The sequence below is a fragment of the Aureobasidium melanogenum genome, assembly GCF_000721775.1.
Source record: "Aureobasidium melanogenum CBS 110374 unplaced genomic scaffold scaffold_5, whole genome shotgun sequence".
NCBI lineage: Eukaryota > Fungi > Ascomycota > Dothideomycetes > Dothideales > Saccotheciaceae > Aureobasidium > Aureobasidium melanogenum.
The window spans coordinates 804,882-822,776 of record NW_024470057.1 but is presented as its reverse complement, the minus strand read 5'-3'; the positions used below and the strand labels follow the sequence as shown (position 1 = coordinate 822,776).

Sequence of the window (17,895 nt, the reverse complement as noted above, 5' to 3'; positions counted from 1 at the left end):
AAAACGAACCCACCCAGTAAAGCAAAACTCCCGGATCCCGTGTATCGATCCGCATGAAGCAAAGGCATTAAAACAGCGAGCCGACTCGGGAAGCAGCAAAAAGAGAAAAAAAGAGACTCAGCAATCAGGCAGCTCCTCGATTGGCTGCGGATTGTTCTCCTCGACCCTCCTTTCCATTCTCGCCCAGATGCCATTCCAGTCTGTCTTGGTGACACTCTCCTCTTCTTTGAAATCCTCAAACATCAAAGGATTGCCAGTTTGACATCTGATGACCCTATCCGCCCAAGCTATGAATCTGACCAGATTTTTCGAGTCTTCGTTGTCCTTGCGGGCGATGCTGGTCAATCCTCCGCGTTCGTCGACCATGCGGCGGAGTATGGGTTGATGTTCAGCAGCGGCAGCTCCGTGACCGCTACAACCCTCGAAGAGCGCTACCATGTTCACAGTCAAGATTGCGGCGTCGCTGTATGCGCGTTTGGGATCTTGAAGAACCTGGTTGATGCATTCGACGGTACGTGCTGATAGCCACCGTGGTATTCCTGGATTCACAAGACCTGGGGGCATCATAACAGAAGCGGTGGCGAGAACAGAGTAGAACAGACAGGGTTCCGAGCCGGCGAGACGAAGAGGCATTTGGTTGAACTCTAGCTTTTGGTCTGTCGTCCAGCCAGTCAAGATTTCGTCGAGTTGAACTAGCATGTTGGAGCGGTCTGTGGCTCAAGGTCAGTCTGGTATTCGGTATTCCTTCTGATCGAGCATGTACTGCTACACATACAATTATGAAGAAGGCGGCCGTAGAAAGGCTGCCATTTGACGGGGAACACGCTGAACGAGTCACTGCCGGCATCAACGTTCTTCCACATGGGATAATCTTCGTTCAAAACGAGCTCGAGGAAGGACGTGGACGCTCTAGGTGATGATCGTTGTGGTGACCTTGTTGCAGAGGCTTCAGTGTTCTCTTCATGGCACGTGTTTGTCGGCTGGACCGGTGTGGAGGGGTGTGAAGCCTCAGAGTTTGTTGCAGACATATTGTCGTATTGTCTCCAATTGGCACCTATTGACAAAGGTTGCGAGGTTTGAATGGTTGCAAGAGGTGGTAGTCGCGGAGAAGGTAGTGGACTGGTTTGTGGTACAGGGCGAGGGAGATCGGCTCCTGACACGATCTGTGGCGGGTGCATTGTCACTGGCGATGCAGCTGGCCGAAATAGCGGCACATATGATGGTTGTGCTACGGAGTCATGCTGAACAGGGTCTGACCTCATGTGCCAGTGCGAGGGCTCGAGAGTAGAAGGATAACCTGAAGCAGCACTTGGGGCTACTTGTACCGGAGGGCTTGTTCGCACGTGTTGGGCTCGTACAGGAGCGGGTTGGCCTAGTTGCTGGAAGGGAAGGGAGGGTGACGAGGATGTAGTTGTCGCAGAAGCACGAGCAGGGCCTCCGACAAAAGAGCTGGGAGCTCGAGGACCGGCGAATGGTATCAACTGACCGCCTCGCTTAGCATGTTGTTGTGGCGGGAGCTGTGTAGGCAGGGTCGGTGGGCTTGTAGAGGCTTCAGCTGCAGGTCCGGCTACAGTTCCAGCTTGGTCCACTACAGGCTGGGCTGCAGGCGGCGGTATATACGTTTGCTGGTGGTGTTGGACGCGTCCAGCATTGTTGCCTTGGTGCGAGGTCTTGCGGCGCTTCTTGGGGGTTGTGTCCTTGTTTGGGGCGACGTCGACGTCCTTGTTTGCAGCTTGTGCTTGCTTTCGACTCCTCTGCGACCAGCCAACCCTTGCGGCATGCGACCTGACATACTTTTTGTTTTCGCGTCCAGAAGAGCCGGATTCAAAGACAAAGTTGAGGCCGCCACTTTCATTGTTTGGCGACTGCATTGACGGCAAAGCTGACGGCGCAAAGACTTTTCTGCACTCGACATTCACCTCTTGTCTCGGGCATCAGACGTGCATACAGAGGGCGTGGGTTTGCCCTGTCCTTGATCCAAAGTGGGAATTGCAAGGTAGAAGAAGATGTTGTCGGCAACAACGGCGAGCAGTTCGACGGCCCGGTCGAGATCGCTTGGTGGTAGATTTATCAGCATGCAATGATGCGTACTGTGTCATGGCCGCCCTGTCACTGCTCTAGTTTGGGAAACTGCACTCCCACCCTCGGCTACACATCCCGACTTCTCCTGCGACAGCTCTGAAGCTCTGCTCGCGGCAACGGGCGACTTACCGTGGGAGGAGCGACCTGGCGAGGCGAACCGTTTTCCCGAGGAGCCCTACTCCGAACAAGCCATTTTTGACTTCTGCATCGAGGGAACCTCCCGTTTTGCATCGCTGTTTTGCCTTTTCCGTTCACTGTAAATACAGATCTGGTCCCCGAACACCTTGCAATCCTATTTCGCGCAATGCTTCAGTTGCTGTACGATCCTGTACGAGTATACAAGGTCCCTCGTTTACGATGCGATTGCCATCGTAGTCATGTGCTCCGGAGATCTTTCGCTGCCCAGCCATATCGACAAACGGATCAGGCAAGATATGCATAACTAAGCATACAACCCTATAACGCATCCTGGCAAATTCCGATTTCTTTCACCGCGAGTCTTGCGAGAGAACAGCGAGCTATAAAATTATTAATGTTATTAAAGTCATCAAAATCGTGATATATACATCTGGAGAAGTTCTAGGCTCACTGGCCTGTTTCCAGTAATTCTCCTCTTACAACAACCAACGCCGTCCAAATGCAAAGTCGTCCCTGAGGAAAAGATCCGAACACAACTTAGGCGACCACCATGTCTCGAGCGCTGCCTATCGTTCTGAAAGATCCAGGCATTGATGATCTTCGTCGGGGAATACCGGGTCTGACCACCGACTCGACTCTCTCGTTGAATGTGCGTTGTAGTTGACCATGCTGAGTCTCTAGGAACTTCTTGACAAAGTACGCAAAAGTCTTGCTGCACTTTGCGTCACTTGTGATCGAGATGGCTCGTGAACCATCTGGCTTCCTGACCAGACGCCACTTGTTGACGGAAGTAAAGCCACCAGGTGCTTGAATTGTGATGTCGCAGCCGTCTTCGAGAGGCTTGAAGAATGCTGTGTACCAAACGCCTCCGCTCCAAAGCTTCTTGGGCACGAACGCCAGACTGTCTTCGACCTTATATTCTTGTGGAATTGCTGATGGGTCCGAAACGAGTTTGATGCCCTTGCAGTCGGGGTTCAAGTGCATGATGAGATTCATATCGTGCAACAGCCTTAGCGCAGTGTTGTCGGAAGCTGCTCTAGAGAGGGGCTGCTCCGAAGAGTACGAGAAGGACGAGTCGAACATTGTTGTGATTGTGTATAAGAGCAATTATTCGGTCGAAAAATGTCCGGTAAGGGCCAAGTCGGAAGAGATGAAGTGAAGGTATGCTGACAACGCAAGAACAACGCGAGATATGGAAAGTGATTACAGAAAGGAAAACCAGCCTCTGACATCTCTATGTTTTCAACATGCGTAATACCAGCAACAAAAGAATGACTTACGTCACCATCGAAGTGAAACGCTGAAGACAGGCCGAGACTTCCGAGCAAGCCATGATACCAAAACCTTCCGGGTCGTGATTTTTGTGACGGCTGGGGATTAACTTTGTCAGGGCGAACGGGGAAATGTCATCCAACGAAGCCGATTGTGCTGTATCGTAATGCCTGAAGCGTAGGGGAAGAACGTCTGCGGCGTCCTCAAAAACTCGTCAGCGAAATGCACGCTCTATTGAACGGTATGCATGATAGGAAATGGCATGATTCAATTCAGGAGAGGCATCGTAGTCATGATGCAAGGGACATTCAAATGCGCGCCGACAGCACGACTAATGCTCTCGAGGCACGAGTAGTCGAGAACGGAAAGTACATGAATAATGCCCATTGACTCAAGAAGGCACAAGCTCTCAATCCTCGATGACAAATATCTTGGTCTGTGGCTTGGCAATGTCACTGCCACTTCAAGCCACCACACTCATCGATCCGTTGTTATCCTAATAACCACATCTTTAGCTGGTTTCACAAGCTCTCTCAAAACTTTAGAGCTATGTGTGATCATCAGGACAGTGTGTCCTTTGTCCGTAAACTCTTGCTCAATCACCTGAGACGAGAGGCTCTCGTATTCGTCATCAAGGTTCGCCGTGGGCTCGTCAAGCAGTATAATGGGCTTTCGTCCTTGTCGGGCTTGATACCTGGCTCTGAGAATGGAACGTACAAGAGATAACAGTTGCGTCTGTCCTGCAGATAGTGGTGAGAAGCATGAGAGCGGTAGTGCAAGCACGCGGCCGTCTTCATTGTCTGGATCATTGCAGCTGGAATCAGCATCCTGAAAATGAGACCATAAATGTAGCTGCTGCAGTGCTTGCGTGATCTCTTCAGTCGAATGATGATCCATCGGGTCGACGTTTCTGCGTAGACTCATGTCTGGTTGAAGGAATGCATCCTGTGGCACGGCGATGAAACAGCGTTCGCGAACGATTGAAGGAGCAGCTTGTGCTATCTCTACCCCATCAACTTGGAGAGAACCTTGTTGGACTGGGCACAGTCTCAAAAGCGCCATAAAGAGGGTACTCTTCCCGCTGTTACCTGAAATCAGAAGGTACAGAAAACCGTACTCATACTTGACTTACCTGCCTGTCTCACCACAGATGAAGACCTTTGCACCAGCTTGTACACTGAGGTCGACATTGCTCAGGATTACTTGATTACTGCAGAAGCTGTCAGCAAATTACGTCTCATCATCGAGCCTGATCTATTTACCCGTGACACACACGCACGCCTCGTAAAGAGAGCGAGCCGGCACAGGGCCAATTGCACGGCACCATAGTCTCAATCGCAAGGTTTTCCTCATTTGGCACACGATCCTCTAGCTCCTTGAGACGCGCAGCAGCGCCGACTGACACTTCGAATGTTGTCCAAGATTCTATCAGCCGGAGTAGAGTAGTGTTTGTGACCAAGACTATGTTGAGGGAGATTCCAACATCGGCACTCTCGGCAGAGCAGAATACTGCAAGACTGATAACAACTATCGCGACCACGGCAACAGCCAAGTCCAGGACAACATTAAGCCATCGTTGAAGACACAGAAAGAGATAGAATGCGCGCTGTGAGAGGTCGAGGCTTCTTGTGTTGCGGGTCAGGTATTGTTGTTGCCAGCCAAAGGCTCTGATGGTGAATAGGCCTTCAACAGTTTCCAAGAAGCTTGAATATACGGCAGATCTAGACTCAAGATCCAGATACCTGAGTTGACTTGCAGCACGAAGATATACTTTCTGAATGATGTAGACGAGGAAGCAATAGATGGGCAAGGCAAACAACAATAACCTCTGGCTCGCTAGCAGAAGTGAGCATTGCATCAGAAGCTTGAACATCTGTGTACACAGCGCAGCCAATGCCGAAGGAAGATCTCGATCTATCACCTGTATGTCTTGACCAAACCTGTTCACGATTACTCCTGTATCGTTGTCGAGAAAGAAAGATAATGGAGCTCCTAGGATCGTCCTCAGGAGATTAGTATGCAGCACAGCCCCAGATCTTGGAGCCAGCTTGATGAAGTTGACCCAAAGCATACTGCTAGTCGAGGCCCAGGCAACAGTAGAGCATAGCAAGTACCCAAGCATGTAAAAGGTGTAATTTGTGGCTCCTGCTTGCGTCCACCATTTAATCCAGTAATGCGGGAATGCAGAAAAAAAGGAATACAACGCGGTGCAACTCAAGAGTGCGAGCATGTTCACCACGCCGACTGACCGAAGATAGTATCGGTAGGCCGATGGATCGCCGGATCTCGTGTCAATATCAAGTTCGTCATCGTTGACAGCAAGCTTGCTCTCCTCGACAGACATTAACTCTGATTTCTGCTGATAGTCAGTTTTCGCCTCGTCGCCGTCCACGAAAGAATCTTCTAAGAATGAACCTGCGTGCGTACGAAAACTGCTCCAGTCACCATCAAACTCAATACGACCGTGTTTCAAGAGCAGAATCCTGTCGGCGAGAGAGTACGCAGCAGGAGCACTCGTAATGAGAAACACCATCGTATGCGAGTTTCGAAGTAGACCACCTGGACCCAACAGATTGACAATCACGCGCTCCTGCGTGCGGTGGTCAAGAGCTGATAAAGGGTCATCGAGAACAAGAATCTGGTGTCGTTGGTATACAGCACGAGCCAATGCTACTCTTTGACGCTGGCCTCCTGAAAATCTTGCATGGCCACTTCCGGCATGTTTTGCAGCCGGACTAAGCAGAATACTGTCGTCTATGCAGCAAGCATCGAGAACTTGCTGATACCAGTTGTCATGATGCACACCAGTCGTCCGAGAGAAGCCCGTGATCGTTTCAGGAATACATTGCCCAGGGAGCCATGGTAGCTGGGTACAAAGCCCAATCCTTGTGCTGACGACAGAAATGGAACCCTTAGAAGCTTTCACTTCTCCGGCAATAGCTAGGCCTAGCAAACTTTTACCTGCTCCTGTGGGACCAGTGCAGACAACGATAGAGCCATGCCTGATGCTCAAATCGATGCCTTCCAGAATCGGCGTCGTGGAGCCTGAGAACTTCAACTCGACATCCCTGAACTTGACTGCTACTCCAAAAGCACAGCTAGCGTCTATCAAGGTTGGTGCTTCTTCGTTCTGAAGATGCCTTCGAGCATCTTGATAGTGCGGTTTGTTAACAAAATCCTGTATTCTCTGGAAACTGGCTAAAGAGGCAATTGCCCTAGGCACAATCGTCATGATCATGTTCGCGGGATGAGTGACCAAGAGCAAGATGGCTAATGTGGTATAGGCTGTTTCTGCATCAAGTTTGGACCTGCTCATAGCAGCGAACAGGATGATGGTGATTGCAGGCGTGAAGAGGCCGAGTGCGTTTGCTGTTATTATTAGACATGGTCATCTCAGAAGTCCGTGGCACGGTTGTGATAACACACCACTTGCGTTCGCGAGCACAGCCACCCAGCGCATATCTTTTGAGGCATCAATTTCCGTTTGTCTCAAACAGCTGATCTGGTCTCTGACCACATTTCCTAGACCAAGCATCTTGATGATTTTTATTCTCACAACCACAGAGACGATTCTGTTGATACGATCTTGGGTAGCTTTGTTCCACGCAAGTTGCTTGAGACGCAGACTCCGTGCTACATATCGGGTCATGTGGGAGCAGCCTACACCATTTCAGTTGGAAATATGAATGGAAACGTACCTTCACTTACCATATATTATAGGCAGAGGGACAAGACAGAACCATCCGATCTGTTGCGACAATAACACCATACCAACGATGACCTCCAGAACTTGAGCCCAGGCCTCATGAAACATCTCGCTGGTCTTTGCGAGAGCATCGACATCGGTACTCATCAAAGTGGCGGCGCTGTAGTCATTGTACGCAACAGCGGGCGCACTAAGAGTCTTCTCATATATTAGTTCAACAAGTGTGGCTCGGGTCATGACTTTGAGACGATTGAGCTTGTGCTGGTATCTCGACGAAACTATCTTCTAAAGCGTCAGTCTTGCTGATTTATGATTACAGACACATTTGACTTACAGCTTGCCCAACATAGACTATTGATGCAAAAATGACAATCGTGCATGAGAGCTGATATGATCGTCCACCTAACGCGTTGGTGGCCAAAAGTTGCAAGATTCTGCTCATGAGCAGAGGCTGAGCATAGCGAAATGCGATCAGCATGAACCGCGTGATTGCGATGGTTGCAAACTCTGGCATAAGGCATTGCGCCAGAACAGACGGAAATGTCAAACGACTTTCCGGCTTCTCTACGAAGACATGTTAATGGTGTACTTGCACATTCAATTGACTTATTCACCTCTCTGGCCGAAAAGACGCAGAACCTTTTGGCGCAAAACCGAAGGATTAAATTGACGAGGGTTCAGGGGCAGTGTTTCAAGAACGAACTTGGAGTCTTTCCCAGCAAATAGTATCGGATGAATCCAAGCGAAGGTTGCTTTGCTCCAAGGTCCAGCTGTTTCTTCAGGTGCAATGTCTAGATAAGCTTCGAGCAAGAAGTTCCTCTTGCTTCGAGATTCAGCTATGAGAGCACCTGCCTCCAAGATTGTTCGTAGCACCTGCACTGTCATAGAGGTGTTGCCACGGATCATCAACAACGCGGAAGCATCCAAAGCAGTGCATATGGACAAGTAGATGATCAGCAAATCTGACGGGCTCACTGATCGGTAATGTTCTCTAGGTGATAAGATAGCGAAACCAACGATTGCAACAAGATGGACATATTCATCCAGAGTGCCAAACTCGATCGGCAGAGACATAGACAGGCCTACGATAGAGGATTGAAAGGCCAGCAAGGCCAAGTTAAAAGCCTTATGATCGGTAAGTCAACTATGTCCTTGGTTTTACTCCTAGTAGCTCAACGACTCACGAATTTGATGCTCTCTTGTTGGTTTGGGGCAACCTTGATAGTAGACTTTTGCAATTGATACCATCTCAGAGAACCGGTGACAATGAAACATAAGGATGCCGCGATGCACAAGGTAGGGATCCATTGAAAAGGATCCAAGAGAGTATTGTCGCTCGCGACAAACATATTATCGAAAGGCATCGTGGCTGACATTCTGCAGTGCTGGTCGACGATACATATTTGTTTTTGAAGATGGGATGACAGTCAACAAATTCACGCCTTCAGAGACGACACAGAAAGCCAAGATGGTTGGATCAACTAATCGATAGTATCATATGCAGACCTGCCTAACGCGGCACTGTGCCTTGATATCTGGAGATAGGTAAGGCGCCAAGGTCAGCCACGGCATGGCAGCATTCTCAGCGATCGAAACAAGACTCAACACGGGTGTGTATGAACGGCACCATGTTCAGCTTACAATAATAATTGTGGTCACCTCCAGGAGGAGCCAAGTGAAGGTTGCGGCGTTGCGGGCAGCGAAAGGTCCAGCCCGAGGGACAAAAGTCGATGTGACTGACGCAAGACCAATTGTAGCTTCCACCCGTCCAACAAGACAATACACCAGTTCCAACCAACGCCGCCATGTCAGACCTGCCTGTACCTAGTGAGGTACCCGACGAGGAAGAAGAAGCGCTACAAAGATTTCTCGGGACGACGTCGTTTGGCAAACAATCAAAAGGTGCCCAAGCCGACTACAGATTTGAGCAGAGCAAAAGGCAACAACCCGTAATTTCGCAACCTGATAAGAAGGCCAATGATTCTGAGGACTCGGACTCGGATGACGACTCGGACGACGATGACGATGAAGATGAATACCCTGTATCGCACGAGATGGTCTTCAAGACACACGACCGCGCCGTCACATCCATCACCCTAGACGCGTCGGGAGGACGAATGGTCACTGGCTCCAACGATTGCACCCTCAAGTTCCACGATTTTGCATCCCTCACTCCTTCGACCATCCGCGCCTTCAAGTCCGTTGATCCCTCGTCCGTCAAAGGCTCTGCCTCAACCGAAACTCACCCCGTTAATCACGTCTCTTTCAACCCTATCTCGCCCAGTACAATCCTCGCCATTACCGCTCATCCACAACCCCGTATATTAGACCGCAATGGAGAGACCCTTGCCGAGTTTGTAAAAGGCGACATGTACCTGCGCGACATGCATCACACCAAAGGTCACATATCCGAAGTCACTTGCGGTGTCTGGCATCCTCAAGATCGCGACATTTGCGCAACCGGAGGAACAGACTCAACCGTTCGCATCTGGGACGTGAACAATCCTAGGCAACAGAGGAACGTCATCGTCCACAAGTCGCGAGCTGCTGGTTCAGCCGGAAGGACACGAATCACTGCTCTCTCATGGGCTGCCAGTCCTCAATCTAATCTCCTCGTTGCTGCTGCCCTCGATGGCAGCCTGGTCATGTGGGATGGTAACGGCCCCTATACCAGACCTGCTGCTGAGATTCGCGATGCACATACCAAAGACACTTGGACTAGCAGCCTGCAAATCAGCTCGACTGGTCAACTTGTCCTGACGCGTGGAGGTGATGATACCATCAAACTTTGGGATACCAGAAAGTTCAAGCAGCCGCTAAGGACTGTTGAGTTCCCTTCAATGTCTAGCCAATACCCTACTTCAAATATTTGCTGGTCGCCATCAGGTACTGAAGTGCTCACAGGTTCTGCGAATGGCGATCTCCATATCCTGAACCCTGCGACACTGAAGTCCGAGTTGGTGACTCCAGTGACGCCAGGCTCTGCCCTGATCAGCGTCTACTGGCACAAAGAGTTGAACCAGATTATAACCGGATCGGCTAACGGAGAGACACATGTTCTCTACAACCCAGATATATCACAAGGTGGTGCGAAGACTGTCATGCTCAAGGCCCCCAAGCGTCGTCACATTGATGATGACCCTAATCTGACCATGGATCTGTCTCACGGTATTGGTGGGGACGCTGTCATTCTGCCCGGAGGTTCCGCTCCATCCGCTGCTTCCTTCGCATCAAGACACCCTACAATTGGTCTGACAGCTTCTGGTAAATCAAGAGATCCCAGGCGGCCACATATCCCCAACACTACGCCATTTGCAAAGAGCAATGCAGATGAAGCTTACATTAGGGAACACATTCCTCTCAGCGGCATGCGCGAGGAAGATCCAAGAGAGGCGCTTCTCAAGTATGCTGATAAGGCCAAGAATGATCCCATGTTCACAAATGCATGGGCTACCACGCAACCAAAAACGATATACGCCGAGCTGAGCGACGAAGAAGAGGATGGACCTGACAAGAAGAAAGTTAGGCGATGAGCAGTGATACGCGATATCACTAATCCCTGACTGTCACGACGATACCAAAAATAAATATGATACCCAATCCGTACAATGCAACTTACTCTCTGAAGCATAACTTTGACAAAATGCGTGACTGCTGCATACCAAAACCCTGCCCAGACGGCCCGATAACGCCATGAGGCTTTCGCAGGCTTATCGGCATGGCCCCACTTATCTTTTGTGTTGACAGCGCCCAACAGACCATACAGATTGCTGGGAGTTGCCATGTGATGAATGTTTTATCTTGACAATATTCTACTTATCAGCACAAGTCTCTGACGACCAAAAACTTTACATCCTTCTCACCAATTCTCGTCCCATCGACAGATCTTACAACAACGCTTCTGCGGACCTGACGATCCCTGACGACTTCCGCCAAGGCAGCTTCCAAACCCCAGCCACAGGACAGCCACTAAGGTCAACCGGACCGACAACTTCGTGAGGACGCTTCGAGGAGGCACGATGAACAAGAACGCCATGGAAGGGCAGGTAGTCTTTCTCACCGGAGCCGGATCCGGAATTGGAAGGGCAACAGCACTCAAGCTCAGCAAATTAGGAGCACGTCTGGCACTCAGCGACATCAACATAGAAGCCTGTCGAGAAACAGCCAAGCAATGCGCTGGAGGTCCTCACCAAGTCACACTGTTGAATGTAGCAGAGTACAAGCGATGCATCGAGACCATCAAGGACGCAATAGGCTACTTTGGCCGTATCGACCATGTGTTCAACTGTGCGGGTATTAATCCTACCGCTCGTTATTTGGTCGACTGCTCTGAGGATTACTTCGACAAGCTGGTTTCTGTGAACCTCAAGGGCGTGTACAACGTCACCAAGGCCACGATTCCTTACCTGCGATCTGGTAGTGCTATCGTCAATGTCTCTTCTATCTGTGGCATTCACCCTCACAAGCAAATGGCCATCTACTGCGCTACCAAATACGCCATTATCGGGTTCTCAAAGTCTATGGCGCTTGAGCTGGGTCCCAAGGGCATCCGCGTCAATGTTGTTGCTCCTGGATACATCGAGACACCCACAAATGCTAGCGTTGTGGCTGGTGAAGAAGCTCTGAAGAAGACCACTGAGCAGATAGCCATTGGTCGTATGGGCAAAGCTAGCGAGATTGCTGACGTTGTGGCTTTCCTCATGAGTGATGAGAGCAAGTACATGAACGGATCTGTTGTTGAGGTCAATGGCGGTACTGGATAGACGACACATTATGAGTTTTTTTTTTCGGCAGAGCATTATTATGCTATTTGACTTGAGCAGGAGCTACAGGAGTTGGGGGGTAAAGAGGGAAAGCAAGTTTTAACAGCATAGGAGTATCACAGGACGAAGAGCGACGTAAAAAGTTCTGTAATGTGTGTTTTGTTGTCAGTTCATTATGAAGAGTATTCAATCCTTATGTTCTTTGAATCTCAGAATCTTGGAATATCGATGCTCAAGCTCATCGAGCTATAGCAGGTGTCACCCACTTCCAACGATCCTTCCTCGCTGACATTCTCGCTCGCCGAGGAAAGAATCAACAATTCCTCGCTCCTCACCTTCCTCATCACCAGCATCTTCAAGCTATATCTTTACCCCCAGACCAGTTCCATCAAACCAACAAGCAGCAATGCTCTAGTGGTCAAGACACCTCACTTCTACGGTCTTGCAAACACAAGCGTACCGAAACACCCGAGGATGTGTGTATGTTTGACGTACTAATTAGGGTGAAGTAGGTGTCGAGGAGATCGTGAGTTCGAAATCCACTCGCTGCAACACGTCTTTCTTGCTGATATAATAGGTTCTTTAACTTCCTTGACCCGAGCTATTCGTGCAAACAACGACAAGAAGCAGGGTTAACTTCAATTCTGCTCAAGTCCGCTTTTGGACAGATTGCTTTTATGCGTCTGTTCGCCCTGGCAAATTGAATTGATGAACAGAGCATGAAAATAAACACTCTCGTCGTTTACACTGTCTCCCTCGATCTACCGGTGTAACGACTGCCAAATACAGGCAATGCTACATTCACGACTTGCGTCTCGAGTCTGTTGAAAGAATCTCGCAATGCTATTATTACATAGAATGTCTAGTTGTGGTTCTCTTCTGAACATCAAGGAAACCGCCATGTTGAACCTGCCATGTCTTTTCGCCATTGATTGGTCCACCCAACCCGCAAAGCACAACTCAGCCGAGAAACCAGAACACAAACGTACCTGCTTTTAACCATAACCACACTGTTGGAACAGAGACCTACCTTCGTGTGTCATTTTCAGCGAACTTGGGTAGGAGAAAGGAAAGGCAAGGGAAATGTATTTAGTAACACGGGATGTTATGCTTTGTTGCGATCGATGAAAATCTGTCGGCATGGTTAGTTCAAGTATCATTGTCGCGGTGGGATAGTGTCTGTCAAGTCAGTTAGTACGAAGATATTCGCTAGAAGCGCGATAAATTTCCCAGAGGGAAAAAAAGAAGAACAACCCCCGAAATCTGCCGTTTTTGTTGTTTTATATATTACAGAAAGACATGGTAAGAAAAAAAGATATCCTCAACTCCTGCAGTCATAGTGAATGAGTGTGCCCTCCATGTATATGTGTGCTTGTGTTACAAAATACGGCCGTGCAAGATATGCTTTCAATCAAAAACTATTCCGATGATCTCCTTTTTTTGTGGTCCTGTCTTGATGCTTCCTCAGATAGGCTCGTCACGGGGTTCAATCAGAATCTCGTTGACGGCAACGTGAGCGGGCTGCTTAAGCGCATAGACAATCGAGTTGGCGACATCTTCAGGGTCGAGAATCTGGGCGCCAGAAGGTTCTCCGTACTTCGCAACGGCCTCCTTGTCGCTGGACATAGTGAGGAGGTCGGTCTGTGTGTTTCCAGGCTGGACACCAGTGACGCGGAGACCCTTGCCTGCGGTCTCGAGACGCAAGGCTTGCAGGGTGAATTCGACAAAGACCTTACTGGCCGAGTAGACACCAAGCCCAGGGAAGCATTTGCGACCAGCGTCTGATGAAATGGCAACAATGTGGCCAGCACCACGTTCAAGCATGCCAGGAACGGTGGAGGACAAGCAGTTCAACAGACCCTTGCAGTTGACATCGACGGTTTGTTCCCACTCATCGACCTTAGCGTTGGCCATCATGGTGAAGTACATGACACCAGCGCATGAAACGAGGATATCGACCGGGCCCAACTCCTCTTCAGTAGCCTGAATAAGAGCTTGGACCTGCTGACGGTTTGTGACATCGGTTTGGCGAACGATGACTTTGCCTTCGCGGACGGTGAGTCTGCGCTTGAGTGCTTCCAGAGCATCTGTGCGACGGGCAGCAAGAGCAATGTGACAACCTTCTCTTGCGAGGGCAACAGCGACAGCAGCGCCAATTCCAGATGAAGCTCCAGTGACAACGGCAACACGTCCGCTCAAGGGTCCCCTGCGTGGCATGTGTGCAGCCCCACCAAGAGAGCTCAAACCTGAAGGAGGGCGGGGTAGCCATCCTCTAGCAAACCAGTGGCGAGTGTACGTCTCGAGGAGAACAGCATCAACCTTAGGACGTTCGACGACAGAGCGGAAAGGTCTAGTGGCCTCGTTGTTAAGAACAACGATACCTCTGAGGAATTCGACGCTGGGCATACCACTGCGAAGAATGTCGACAGTGAAGTTGCCATCACCGCCTCTAACATTTCCTCGCTTTTCAGTCCACATAGTAACCCACTCCTCCCAGTCAAGGGGCTTTGTTGGGTAGCCAAGCTTCTCTAAATCTTCGAAAACGGAGCTCATGTCAACAGGAGTGGGATCACCAAGATGGAAGACAAGCTGCTTAGCTTGAGATTGGTTGGCAAGGTGGATAATGGCTTTGCTGACAAAGTCAACAGGAGTCATCTCAGCGCGCCATCCCTCGACATCGGGATGGAAGCCAAGATGAATTGACTCAACGATCAGAGCAGATACCAGATCCCAGGCGTTAGCAGAACCGGTCAAACTGTGACCACTGATTGTACCTGCACGCAGGATCTTGACTGGTAGGCCACGGCGACTAGCCTCGTGAACAAGCTGTTCGGCAACCCACTTGGTCTGGCCATAACCATCGAGAAGCTTGTCTTGGACAGAGTCGACGTCAAGCATAGCAAACTCAGGCCAGCCATGCTTGGAAGGAGGTAAGACACCGTTGGTCGAGACATACTGAACGGTGGCACCACTCTGGGAAGCAAGGCGCAGGATCTCTCTGGTACCCTCGATGTTGGCGCCACGCAGAGAGGCATAAGGATAGACCAGGTTGACAGTAGCTCCAGCGTGAACAATGACATTGACTCTAGAAACCACGTCGTTCCAGAGGTTCGGATCAAGGCCGAGGCGCTCACGAGAGAGGTTACCAGGCAGCATTTCAACACGTTCCATGATCGAATCACGCCACAAGCCCAAGTCAAGAAGATGTCTCCTCAGTCTTGCGATACCAGCAGAGTAATCGCTACCTTCAGGGTTGTTGAAGCGCACAAGACAAATGATTTGAGCTGATGTGTTCTCCAAGAGATCGTTCAGAAGGAAAGCGCCCAAGAAACCAGTCGCACCAGTCAGAAGAACAGTGTTAGCTTTGTTCAAAGGGCAAAACTTGGCTCCATTGGCCTGAATGTCGTTGTCAAGGGTTGAATCCTTGCGCAGTACGGCAGGCAGATCTGCTTGCACCGCAGCAGCATGTCCATCTCGGACGCCACGAACAGTCTCGACGTGACCAGCAAGAGTAGGCGGATCTGCGAGACGAGCGACAGGAACCCGGAAGCCGAAAGTCTTCGAAAGCTTCGCGGCCAAGTTTGCGAGCGAAAGGGAGTGACCACCCAAATCGAAGAAATTGCTCGAAGGCGAGATGATGCTTCGGGGCATGTTCAAGATGGCGGCCCAGACCTCCGCGACATCGTTGACGCCGATTGGATCTTGTGCCTGAGCAGCCTTAGTTCCATTGGCGGGTGGGGTTGTGACGGGTGCTGGCAGCTTCTTGAGATCGACCTTTCCAGACACTTCGTGCAGAGGCAATTCGTCAAGCACAACCCATAATGAGGGAAGCATGTACTGTGCTAGAGCCTCAGAAAGTGCTTTGCGAGCTTCGGGGCTGTGCCCCGATTCAAGAATCTCAGGAAACTTGCGGTCTTTGGTCTCGTTCTTGTCGCGCACGATGTAAGCCACCAATTGTCTGTCAAGACCCTCTCCATGGGCGATGACTGCGCACTGACTGACAGCGAGATGGGTAACAATAGACTTCTCAACCTTGGCAGGTACGACAGAGTAGCCGCGTAACTTGATCATGGATCCAACACGACCAGTGATTTCAAGAAGGCCCGAAGGAAGCATACGTGCCAGGTCTCCGGTTCTATACATAAGAGCTCCCTCAGTCGAGTCATACTCGTCTCTCAGGAAAGCTTTAGCGGTAGTCTCGGGCAGGTTGAGGTAGCCGCGAGCCAAAAGTTTACCGCCGAAGAAGAGCTCTCCACTAACACCGTCCTCTACTCTGTTGCCAGCCTCATCGACAATGTAGGTATGTTCGGGGTCGAGAGATGGGCCGACTGGACAGTAGAGGGCAGCCTCATCAAGATGCTCGAGCATCTCGCCAATGTTACCACAAGCAATCTCATGTGTCTCACAAGCACTGTAGCAATTAAGTAGGCGCACTTTGGGCAAAGCTTTCAAAGCATTGCGAGCGAGATCGGTAGTGACGACTTCGCCATTGAGCCATAGGACACGGAGGTCAGGGAGACGTTCGGCTATGTCAGGGTGACGCGAGAGAACAGTGGCCAGGAGAGTGGGAGTCATCAAAGTCTCGGTGATTTTCTTGGTTGCAAGCAATTCAACAAGGGCATGAGGATCATAGCTGACCTCATCAGGAACGGCGACGACAGTGGCTCCACGTAATAGAGGACGCAAGATTTCCCAGATGAAAAAGACATTGCATGCAACACGGTCGCCTGGCTGCTGATCCGAGACGGCGAATCTCAAGTCATATGATAGCACGGGTGCTCTGTGAGGGTTGGCGATACCCTTGGGCTTTCCAGTGGTACCTGACGAATAAGCAACAAAAGCAAGGCGCTCAAGATCATCGTCAGCGGGCAGAGGCGCTGGCTCTTTGTGATCGCCATTGATTTCTTGTGCTTCCTCATTAAGAGCAATGACTGGAACACCTTGCTGGATCTTGCCAACCTCAGAGCTGTGGGTAACAACGACAGCGGGTTTGGCGTCGTCAATGACGTCGGCCAATAGATCCGGAGGGTATGCGAGTTCGAGAACGAGGAATGCTCCTCCAGCACGTAGTGAAGCAAGACAGGCAATCACATAGTCGGCACTGCGTGGAAGTAGCACACCAACTAGTGTGTCACGACTGACGCCGTAGTTGCGGAGACGTTGAGAAAGAGCCTCAACAACCTGGTCGAGCTCGGCGTATGAGTATGTGTTTGACTCGTCCTCAAGGGCAATGGCATCAGGCGTCTCTTTCACTTGTTTCGTGAAGAGGGCCGACAAATCTTTGCCAGTATCAATAACAGGCATGATGCCGCCTTGTGGGGGTGTATGAATCAAGAGGGGAAGGGGTTTGTGCGGAGGAACTGTTGGTATGTCCTGTGGTTGCCCTCCGAACTTTTGGCAAACTGGCAGTTTGGCGGCCACTTCCATCCCCATCCACCCGCTTCCTCGAAATCACGACATCGAGTCTGTGAGAGCTTATCCCCAGACTAACTGGACTTTGTGCCGTTGTGCAGCAGATCTTCAGCCAGTGACAAGCCACATAAGCGAGGTTAATTTTTCGAAGGAACCGGATTTTAACCATGAAATAAACGCCGCGGTGCTTCGAGATTCTCCAAGAATCTACCTAGTCATCCGAAACAGGGAATTCTCAGCGCCGAAGCTCACGAAAATTAGTTAACCTGCTTCCTCGTCGTGTGCTAAAGTATGCAACTTGTGCAGCTACAAAGATGCACAATATCACTAGCAAGCCGGACAGTGGCTAGTAAAAAGCAACAAATCGTTGGCTTTCTGTGGACATACCTGCTCCTATAAACAATTGTGTCTTTTCATGATATTCGTTCTGCTCTCTACTACATTTGGGATACGACAACGTTCACAAACTGTAGTACAAAGGGAGGTTACAGCCTTGATTGAATGTTCACGAATTACCAAGTA

General features: G+C 50.2%; 6 protein-coding genes across 6 annotated transcripts; 2 read left to right on the top strand and 4 right to left on the bottom strand.

The window, feature by feature from the left end:
* Window positions 1-117: 117 nt before the first annotated feature.
* M437DRAFT_44420 (uncharacterized protein) lies at window positions 118-699 on the bottom strand (the record flags this gene model as incomplete). Its single annotated transcript, XM_041020898.1, has 1 exon — window positions 118-699. One exon carries the CDS (start codon window positions 697-699, stop codon window positions 118-120), a length of 582 nt encoding a protein of 193 aa, XP_040881860.1.
* A 2,058-nt stretch (window positions 700-2,757) lies between these two features.
* On the bottom strand, window positions 2,758-3,303 carry M437DRAFT_73756 (uncharacterized protein; the record flags this gene model as incomplete). The annotated part of the gene is made up of 1 exon (XM_041026101.1): window positions 2,758-3,303. One exon carries the CDS (start codon window positions 3,301-3,303, stop codon window positions 2,758-2,760), a length of 546 nt encoding a protein of 181 aa, XP_040881859.1.
* A 666-nt stretch (window positions 3,304-3,969) lies between these two features.
* On the bottom strand, window positions 3,970-8,562 carry M437DRAFT_64458 (P-loop containing nucleoside triphosphate hydrolase protein; the record flags this gene model as incomplete). Its single annotated transcript, XM_041024427.1, has 8 exons — window positions 3,970-4,573; window positions 4,625-4,702; window positions 4,755-6,861; window positions 6,919-7,152; window positions 7,201-7,480; window positions 7,533-7,762; window positions 7,813-8,323; window positions 8,383-8,562. 8 exons carry the CDS (start codon window positions 8,560-8,562, stop codon window positions 3,970-3,972), a joined length of 4,224 nt encoding a protein of 1,407 aa, XP_040881858.1.
* A 441-nt stretch (window positions 8,563-9,003) lies between these two features.
* M437DRAFT_73754 (WD40 repeat-like protein) lies at window positions 9,004-10,731 on the top strand (the record flags this gene model as incomplete). Its single annotated transcript, XM_041026100.1, has 1 exon — window positions 9,004-10,731. The coding sequence occupies one exon, from the start codon at window positions 9,004-9,006 to the stop codon at window positions 10,729-10,731; it is 1,728 nt and encodes a 575-aa protein (XP_040881857.1).
* Window positions 10,732-11,217: 486 nt separating this feature from the next.
* On the top strand, window positions 11,218-11,961 carry M437DRAFT_73753 (NAD(P)-binding protein; the record flags this gene model as incomplete). Its single annotated transcript, XM_041026099.1, has 1 exon — window positions 11,218-11,961. One exon carries the CDS (start codon window positions 11,218-11,220, stop codon window positions 11,959-11,961), a length of 744 nt encoding a protein of 247 aa, XP_040881856.1.
* Window positions 11,962-13,425: 1,464 nt separating this feature from the next.
* On the bottom strand, window positions 13,426-17,265 carry M437DRAFT_82824 (putative NRPS-like enzyme; the record flags this gene model as incomplete). Its single annotated transcript, XM_041027815.1, has 1 exon — window positions 13,426-17,265. The coding sequence occupies one exon, from the start codon at window positions 17,263-17,265 to the stop codon at window positions 13,426-13,428; it is 3,840 nt and encodes a 1,279-aa protein (XP_040881855.1).
* Window positions 17,266-17,895: the final 630 nt, after the last annotated feature.